The sequence below is a fragment of the Alligator sinensis genome, unplaced genomic scaffold (genome assembly GCF_000455745.1).
Source record: "Alligator sinensis unplaced genomic scaffold, ASM45574v1 scaffold144_2, whole genome shotgun sequence".
NCBI classification, from domain to species: domain Eukaryota; kingdom Metazoa; phylum Chordata; order Crocodylia; family Alligatoridae; genus Alligator; species Alligator sinensis.
In genome coordinates this window covers 3,756,184-3,765,099 of record NW_005841872.1, presented here as the reverse complement: position 1 = coordinate 3,765,099, position 8,916 = coordinate 3,756,184, and the positions used below count along the sequence as shown (strand labels likewise).

Sequence of the window (8,916 nt, the reverse complement as noted above, 5' to 3'; positions counted from 1 at the left end):
CAATGACACACAATGTTTTGTGATGATATTATACAATACTTACTTTCTCAAGGCTTAATATTTTGAGGACACCTGTTTTTCAATTTAAAAAAATCCTCTGATGTGCATTCTATGATAAATTGTCCATAATCTCAGAATGAATATGAACATGTGTGCATATACATATAGTGTATATTTCTATGCACCCTCCCACAATATATGTATACACACATACATGTGTATTTTATATATATAATAAAAGTTCATATATATATAAATATATATAAACTTGACAGGCAGAGTAATATTTCACTTATTGTAATTGAAGTCCTTTAAAAAAGTTCAGTCACTCAGTTAACATAGTATAGCCAGTAAATTAAGTTGAAAAGAGAAAATGTGAACGGAAACACCATCCTTGACCATCTGTCTATGGCATTCACATCAGTTAGATCAGGGATTTTTATTTTCATTTGTGAAGACCTTCTTCGTAAATGACCCCTCTTGCTGTGGGGGCCCGTTCTGTCCATTGTACGCCTTCCAAAGCTTTCCCGATGTGAGCTGTGTTTTCTGTACTGGATTCCTGAGTTGTCAAAGGACATTGTTGAATTTCTAGCATCAGTAACACTAGTTGTAACTTCATTGCTTGCTACCTCGTTGTGGATTTCAAGCGATGTTAGCAAAATATTTCCATGGGTATCCACCTAAGTTGGTAGAAAGAAAAAATGGGACATTAGAATTTCAGAATTGTTTTCATGTGTCAATAAAATTCAAATTCATGGATGTCCCAAATCAACAAATCATATGTCTAACTGTAAACATATGAATTACTCCTTTCAAAGCATACTCTGTTGGTTAAACTTGATACTTAAATGGTTTGCTGGACTGGGATCAGAATCATGCTAAAAGCATATGATGCAAAAACAACACATTATGCACTGTCAGACACCTTTTTCCCTCCAAAAAAACCTGCCTTTTACAGGATTAGGTATAAATTAGTGTTTTATCTGCACTGCTGGGGAGGAGAAAAACAACACATTGACAGCACTTCCACTATAGGAAATTAAATACATTGAAAGAGTCTTCCACACTAGAATTATTATTGTTATTACCAGAAAAATAAACTGCTCATAAAATAAGAAGAAATGCACAAAAGCAAGGAACACTTCAGCTTTGCTGAAATGTTTCTACAGGTATCCTGAACTCTTTGCTTTTGAAACTTTTTTACAACTTTTCAGCTCTTCAATCCAGAGACAATATACCTTTTGACAATTAAGCCAAAAAACAAGCCTCACCCACTCATTCTTAATATTTAGGCAATATGAACAACTACAGCAGTAGTACTCAACATAACTGGCTCCATGGACTGGAAGAGTGGTGCAGGGCTGTTCTGTGGGCCAGATCCAGTATGCAGGATCAGTCCATGGGCCTGATCCAGCATGGGGTCAGTGTGCAGGGTTGGTGTGTGGGTGCAATTCTGTGTGCCAGCCTTGCCCTGCATGCTGGCCTGATTCTGCATGCTGCCCCAATCTCATGCACCTGATACAGCTGTGTGCTAACCCAATCCCATGTGCAGGATCCAGCCATAGGGTGTCACATATAGTACTATAGTGCTCTCCATGGGTCCTGAAATTTTGCAGCAGGGGAGCTATAGCAGTGTTAACTGCTGTGGCTCTGGGAGCTGTGACAGTTAACACTGCCACTGCCCTCCCACTGTCACAGGTGGCATAGTGCTACTGCTCCCCTACCACCAGTGGCGATGTGTAGGGGGTGCACGGGGGTGCACATGCACCCCATGAGAGGACCAGTGCACCCCCTGACTAGCTGCGCTCGCTGCTCAGGTGATGGGGGTGGGGGGTGGCAGGGAGGCAGGCTGGAGTTCCAGTGTCCCACATGCAAGCGCCAGCCAGGGAGTGGAGAGCTCCTGTGCTCCCAGAAGTGGCTGCAGTGATTAGCTGCAGCGATCAGTCATCTCGCAATCAGCTGCGGAGGATCCCCCCTGGTGAGCAAGATTGGCCAATGTGGGACACCCCCTGCCGGTCGGTGACTGTTCGCTGTGGGGGACATGTGCCCCCGCTGACTAAGGTGGCACCAGTCGCCCATGCCCACCACCAAATGGACCTGTGGGTATACCCATACACCAGATGGCATGATTCTATGATCCAGATCTGGCCTTTGGGTTGGAGTTTGAGCACCACTGGCTTAGAGGGGTCTTGAGCATGTCTGGGTCAGGTATTTAGAATCCCTTTAACCTGCCTATGCAGCTTAATTGTAGGCTTGGGCAGCAGATGGGTAGGGCTTGTTTCTCTTTGGCAATCTGGACACAGTCAAAAGGAATAGTAAAGTGATGCAGGAGGAAGAGCTAGTAAATTCAGTCAATAGGTATTACTTTCTCCTTTAAGACTGTATTAAGACAATGAAAAACATGGCCTTGGAGGTAATATGCTCTTGGGAGGTGCTGCCTTTTCTGATGAATTATGAAAAAAGGATCTGATCATTTTTGCTTGTGAAAATATCCTGCTCCAGATCAGCTGCTTCATTTGAACACTACAGAGCCGTAGGTAGTCAGGTGTCCCTCCTTTCTAGCCTCAGCCCTCCCATCTGACTAACAGCTCTGGTGTCCAAGCCTCATGGATTTTGTATCAGCAGATAATTGAGCCCACTCAAAGTCCACAAATTGCACTCCTTCATAGGATCCTAGGAAAGTAGAGCTGGAAGCAACCTCACAAGATCATCTAGACCAGACCTTTGATCAACAGAGGATCATTCCAGACTAAACCATCTGAGCCAAATATCTAATCTACTCTTGAAAACTTCCAAGGATGGAGATTCCACAACTTCTCTAGTTAGCCTGTTCCAGTGCTTGACCACCCTCATAGTCAGAAAGTTTTTCCTAAACTCCAACATAAATTTCCCTTGCTGCAGCTTGACACGGTTGCTCCCAGTCCTATCCCCTACAACCATAGAGAAAAGCTCATCTCCATCCTTTCTATAAATACCTTTAGGTATTTAAAGACTGTTATCAAGCCCCCTCTCAATCTTCTCCAGATTAAATAGCCCTAGTTCTTCCAGCCATTCCTCACAAGTCTTGCTTCCCAGGCTCCTAATCATTTCTATTGATCTTTGCTGTACTCTGTCCAAACTGTTCACATCTTCTTGAAGTGTGGGGTGCAAAACTGGACACAGTACTCTATGTGAGGTCACACCAGTACTGAACAGAGCAGAAGAATCACCTCCTTTGAGTTAAAAGTGACACTCCTGCTGATACAACCCAGTATGTTGTTGGCTTTTTTGCAACAAGAGCACACTGTTGGTTCATATTCAGCTTATGGTCTACTGCAAGGACCCCCAGGGCTTTTCTGAAGTACTGCATTCTAGCTAGTCATTCCCCAGTCTACTTGTGCATGCAATGCTCCTGTCCCAAGTTCAGGACTTTTCGCTTGTTCTTGTTGAACCTCAACTGATTGATTGCAGACCATTTCTCCAGTGCATTCAGGTCCTTCTGGATGTGGGCTGCCTGGTCTGGATACTATCCTCCAGAGTATCTGCAACTCCACCCTATTTGGTGTCATTCACAAAGTTGCTAATTGTGCACTTGTCTAAATCATTAATGAAGATATTAAACAATACTGGACCTAGGAATGACCCTTAGGGAATCTCACTTGATACCTCCTCCCAACTAGACATTGTGACATTGATAACTAAACATTAAATAGGATGATCCAACCAGTTATGTATCCACTTTACAGTACTTTCATCTAATCTGTATTTCCTTAACTTATTAATGAAAATGTCATGGTACACAAGTGTCAAAAGCCTTGCTAAAGTCAAGGTATATGACATCCACTCTTCCCTCAACAACCACAGAGCCTGTCACATAATCAGAAAGAAATCTGGTTGGTCAGATTTGCTCTTGGTGAATCTGTGCTGGCTGTTCCTGATCACTTTGTTGTCCCCTAGGTGCTTCACACCAGAGTCCTTGAACAACTGCTCCATCATCTTTCCAGGTATCAAGGTCAGCCTGACTGGTCTGTAGTCCCTCAGATCTTCCACCTTCCCTTTCTTAAAGATGGGCACTATGTTTACTCTTTTCCAATCATCTAGGACCTCTCCTGATTGCTCTTTCCCAGTAATCCGGGACCTCACCCAACTTCCATGAGTTCTAAAAGAAGATAGCCAATAGCTCTGAAATGACCTCAACCCATTCCTTCAGTATCCTAGGGCACATGCCATCTTGTCCTGCTGACTTGAAAGCACCTAGCTTTTTTAAGCAATCCCTAACCTGTTCTACTACTCTAGGCTCCTTACCTATCTTTGCTGCCAACCACACACATCATGTGGTACCTCCACCCATGTATGTGAAGACTGAAGTAAAAAAGGCATCACATACTTTAGCTTTCTCTGCACCACTCATAAATAGATTGCCTTTTGCATTCTGTAAGGGACCTGTGGTTTCTCTGATCTTTTCTTGCTTTTGACATTTTTGCAGAATTCTCTCTCTCTTTGGTTTTTTTTATTTTTTGCCTTTTATGTCCCTTGCTAGCTGCATCTAAAATCATGTCTTGGCCTTGTCTTTCTTCCTGAAAGTCCATGCAATACTCTTATACTCTTCTCTAGTGCCATGACTAAGTTTTCACTTTTTTACAGAATTTCTTTTTTGAGTTTCAACTGATTTAAGAGATTGCTCTCTAGCCAAGTGGGTCTCCTGTTGCACTTCCCATTCTTCCATCACATCAGGATAGCTTGCTCCTGTGCCCGTTAAGATGGCCTCCTTAAAGCAGAGTCACCTCTTGGACTCCTCTTCTCCTCAGACTTTCCTCCCAGAGGATCCTGTCCACCAGTTTCCTGAGTTTGCTAAAGTCTGATTTTCTGAGGTCCTGTGTCCTTATTCTGCTGCTCTACTTGCTTTGTTCCCTAATCTGTTCCTTCCTTTTCCTTATGCTAGATTTGGGAACCATTTCTGATCTTTCTGGCAACTGTCGGCCAATGGAATGCATCAACAGATGTCAAAAATGCTCTGCTGGCCATTTTCGGCCAATTTAAGAATATTTTGCTTTCTTTGAGTGACTTTGGCTTTCCATGAAAAATGGTATAAGCATATTATGTTAATGCTAGTGTTTAGGGTAATTTCCAGTTCCTATTATTTAATTTTCACATCTAAAATTCATCCTTCTAAATTGTTTTTTACTTTCCACCCTAAACTGCTGAGTGCAGTGAGACCTCTCTGCTCCAGAAGTGACTGCATTTCAGTAATGGATGAAGTGATCTTGCACTATGGAGCTTTAGAGCTTTAACAATCATCTGGGAAGTACTTTGCAAGCCCTGAATGATGTATTAAAAGCATAGGTATAGATATTTCTCTGTACATGTGCATTTAGCTTATTTCGTTCTTGTTAAAAATTAATGTGAAATGGATATTTCATTCATGAGTTACAGATGCTACAATGTATTTTTCCCAGTGAAAACAATCATGACATAGTAGAACTAATGTTTTGTGAAGTTGAATACAAACAAGATACAAATATATAGTTCTGAGAATAAAAATCAGGCAAATAAAAAAGCAAACCATTGAAGGCAATTCCATATTTTTGTAACGGGTGCCTATAAATAATATTATTAAAAAACTCAAGCTAAATTGACTTAGTAGGCTTCAGAAGCCAAAGGGCTGGTTAAAAAGAATAGTTTTTCACTACAGTAGCGAGCTGTATCTGTTATGTATATGAGCATGGGGCTGAGGTTTGCAAAAACAAGTGCAAGATACTGGAATATAAGCAGAATCTATAGAGGGAGGCAGTCAGGCTCAGTCAGAAACTGAGAAGCCTTTTTGCATGCACTTATCACTTATAGCTTTCCCAGAAAATAACTGATTCAGACTGCTCTTTTGGTTTTGATTCGTACAAATACTAAGCAGCATTTTTTAAACCACTTTGCAGAACATCTAGAAGAGCTATACTTTTCTCATGAAGCACACAAATGTATCTCTGATCCAGACCAACAGCAACTTGCTATTGACTGCTACAGCATATTGACAGAAGCCTGCATGGTTTTGACCCCAGATCAAATATTGCAGCAGATCTGTTTCCCTGCTTACCAGTTTGACAACATCAGCCCTCTTTGCAGCGTTCCATTAGCTACCACTTCACCACGGACGCGGAATACTCATCTCTGTTTTTAAGGCCTTCATGCCCAAGCCTCACCCGCATTATTATCTCTTATATACAAGCAAGGTGCATCCCTCATCTCCACTCTGTCAATGATACTGTCCATCATCATAAATAAATTTTCAAATAAGCACTTGTCTTTCTCCTGCTCTTCCCCTTCAATGCATTGGAGAAGTTTGTTGTAAGTATCCATAAAGGCACATGTTTTGGTGGTGTTAAAGTAATGTTGTAGCGATGATGGCCCAGAGAATACGTAAGAAGCAAGGATTTTTGTGGATGATATCTTTTATTGGACCAACTGTATGGTTGAGATAGACATGGATTCAAATGCAGTGAATTAGAATTGGAAATTTTGCCTTCTGAAGTAGAATGCACTGCATTCAAAAGCTTGTCTGAATTTTTTCCAGCCATACAGATGGTCCAGTAAAATATATCACCCACACAAATCCTGACCTCTTATAAAGACACATCATCTTCCTCTCCCTAAACCCTCTAGAAAGCTCTTCCTTAACTTCTGAAAAGAACTTGAGAATATTTAGGAAGCTGGAATGAGATCTAAATTAATAAACTAGGGAAAGAATTCTGTTTCCTTCTGTGAACCTAAATGGAAGCTTTGTAGCAGTGTTAGTAGTGTTTTTGGCACTTAAATTCAGGTTGTAAATCTATTATCTTTTTGCTGTGGATGCATAGCTTTCCACAGGTAGATGGAGAGCGTGTGCACAAGGTTACATGTCACCCTGGGCAGGTATACAACTATTACATATACTCATTCTGGACTCATAACTGTATGTAAGTCATGAAAAGGCTAGCTGACCAGAAACCCACACTTAACAGGATATAATGAGGCAGAAGGCCCTGCTCTATTTTAGCCTGATAGCTGGGGGCTAGGGTATTTTCCCGGAAAGCAGAGAAGACCCAAGATCTATGGCTCCCTAAACCTTACAACCTAGTGCTCTAACCACGATGCCACAGCTTAGGCATGATCAAGTCCTACCTTCCCGCCTCTCACAGGACTCCTTTTGAAGCTGGACCTGGGCAGGGGAGGGAAGTGGGTATAGGAAGTCAGGAGGACAAGATTAAATTAGAGGGGGTTTGCCTTGCTCTTAATGTCCGCCATCTATTTTATCCATTGAGCATTAAATACAAGGGACAGTGGCTCAGCTTCAAAATAAGCACTAGAGAGGGGCCTGGATAATGTATAACCTGTGACATATAGAGAGAATTATGCTTGGAAATCAAGGGTACATGCTCAAATCCCATCTGGGCAAAGGTAGCCTAGAAACTGTCTCCGTCACTTCCTGAGTAAGTTTCCTACTCATTCAGTCATTAGAGCTAAAACATAGGAGGGTCTCCCTTCTCCTCAGCTTTTTTTCCCCATTCTCAGGTACAGTGCCCAGTTAGTATGTTGCCTAACGTTCACACTTGTCCTCAGTGCAAGGGAATGATTAAAGCATTCCTAGGTATGTGCTTAGGAAACTGCCATTTAAATGCACAAAGGGACCAGGCACTTAAATTGCAAAAAGGAGTATGAATAACTCAACTCCAGCAGCCACGGATCTCATGGGGTGTCCATATTTTTTCAACTATAAAAAGCCCTAGGTGCCTAATCCTGAGCTTCTGTACATGCACTGAGGTCCTAAGTCTGAGTAGCTGGACATGTTATTCCTGCCTAATTGCTGTTAGTATCCAGATATGAGGCAAAGCACTGTAAGTATGCTCTGTGCACCTAGTACAAACTAACAGCATTGACCTCAATACAAAGTGCAGCATCCATAGTCACTTTAATCTACACATGCAGCTGGCATAAAATCTGCTGACACAAACCTTTGGTAGGTCATTCTAATGGTTACATGGAGGACCATAAGCCTAGAGGTCTCAAACCCACATCATTCACTTCTCAAAAGCTGCCCCCGCCTCTCCCCTTCACTTGGATAAAGGGTATTCTGACTAGTGAGTATCTTTAGCCCTCCTGTTCAAGGTGGGCCATGGGGCAGCTAAGAGAGCAGACTTTTGTCCTATTCCTTCCCTTTAAAGTTTCTTCTCTCTGAACCTGCATCCTTTGTCTCCTTTCTTCCTCTACTGTTGTCACTCCTCGCAGAGCTGACTTCTTTCGTGAAGAGTACTCTTTCAGGTAGGCAGCAACAGCTGAACACCAAATCATTAATTCATTCTCTGTTGAATCAGCAACAACTGTATATGCAAATCGTTAATATTTTATTTCACAGTCGTTTTAATCAAACCCCCATCTTCACTGTCACTGAGTGATTAGAGTTCTCTTCATGTGAGATATATGTCTAATGTCACTCCTTTTGGAAGGGTAAGAGGCATGAAAAATGGTAAAACACCTTACATGTTTAAAAACAGGGTCTTTTTTGAAAGCTTGTCATCTGGGCTACGGACATAAGTTACAGTTTAAGTCATCAGAAACCGGTTTAAATCTGTAACAGGACAGAAGTTCAGTGCACATAAACTAGTTTCAAAATAGTTGAAACTGGTTTAACATAAGTCTGGTTGAATATAGGATTGCACGCAACTGATTTGGGTCAAAGCAGTTTATGAAACTTCTGTCCCAGAACCCTTCTCGGTTCAAGTTAAATTACAGTCCCACAGCATCCTGGCATGCTTTCCAGCCCTGGGCTGGGCTGTGCTGTCTGCTGTAGGAGAGAAGGTTTGAGGTGGGGCAGGGGGAAGTAGGGACTGCTCCCCAGCAAACCCCGGCTGGGGTTTAGGAACAGGGAGGGGGGGGGTTAAACCCCCCCCTTCCCCCAAGTACAGAGCT

General features: G+C 42.2%; 1 protein-coding gene across 2 annotated transcripts in view; it reads right to left on the bottom strand.

The window, feature by feature from the left end:
* Window positions 1-329: 329 nt before the first annotated feature.
* The window catches only part of GABRB3 (gamma-aminobutyric acid type A receptor beta3 subunit), a 181,577-nt gene continuing 172,990 nt past the window's right edge, over window positions 330-8,916 (bottom strand). For both annotated transcript variants that reach the window (XM_006017063.1, XM_014527328.1), the window contains one exon: window positions 330-680. In XM_006017063.1, coding sequence (XP_006017125.1) covers window positions 330-680 — 351 coding nt within the window. The remainder of the gene's footprint in view (window positions 681-8,916) is intronic.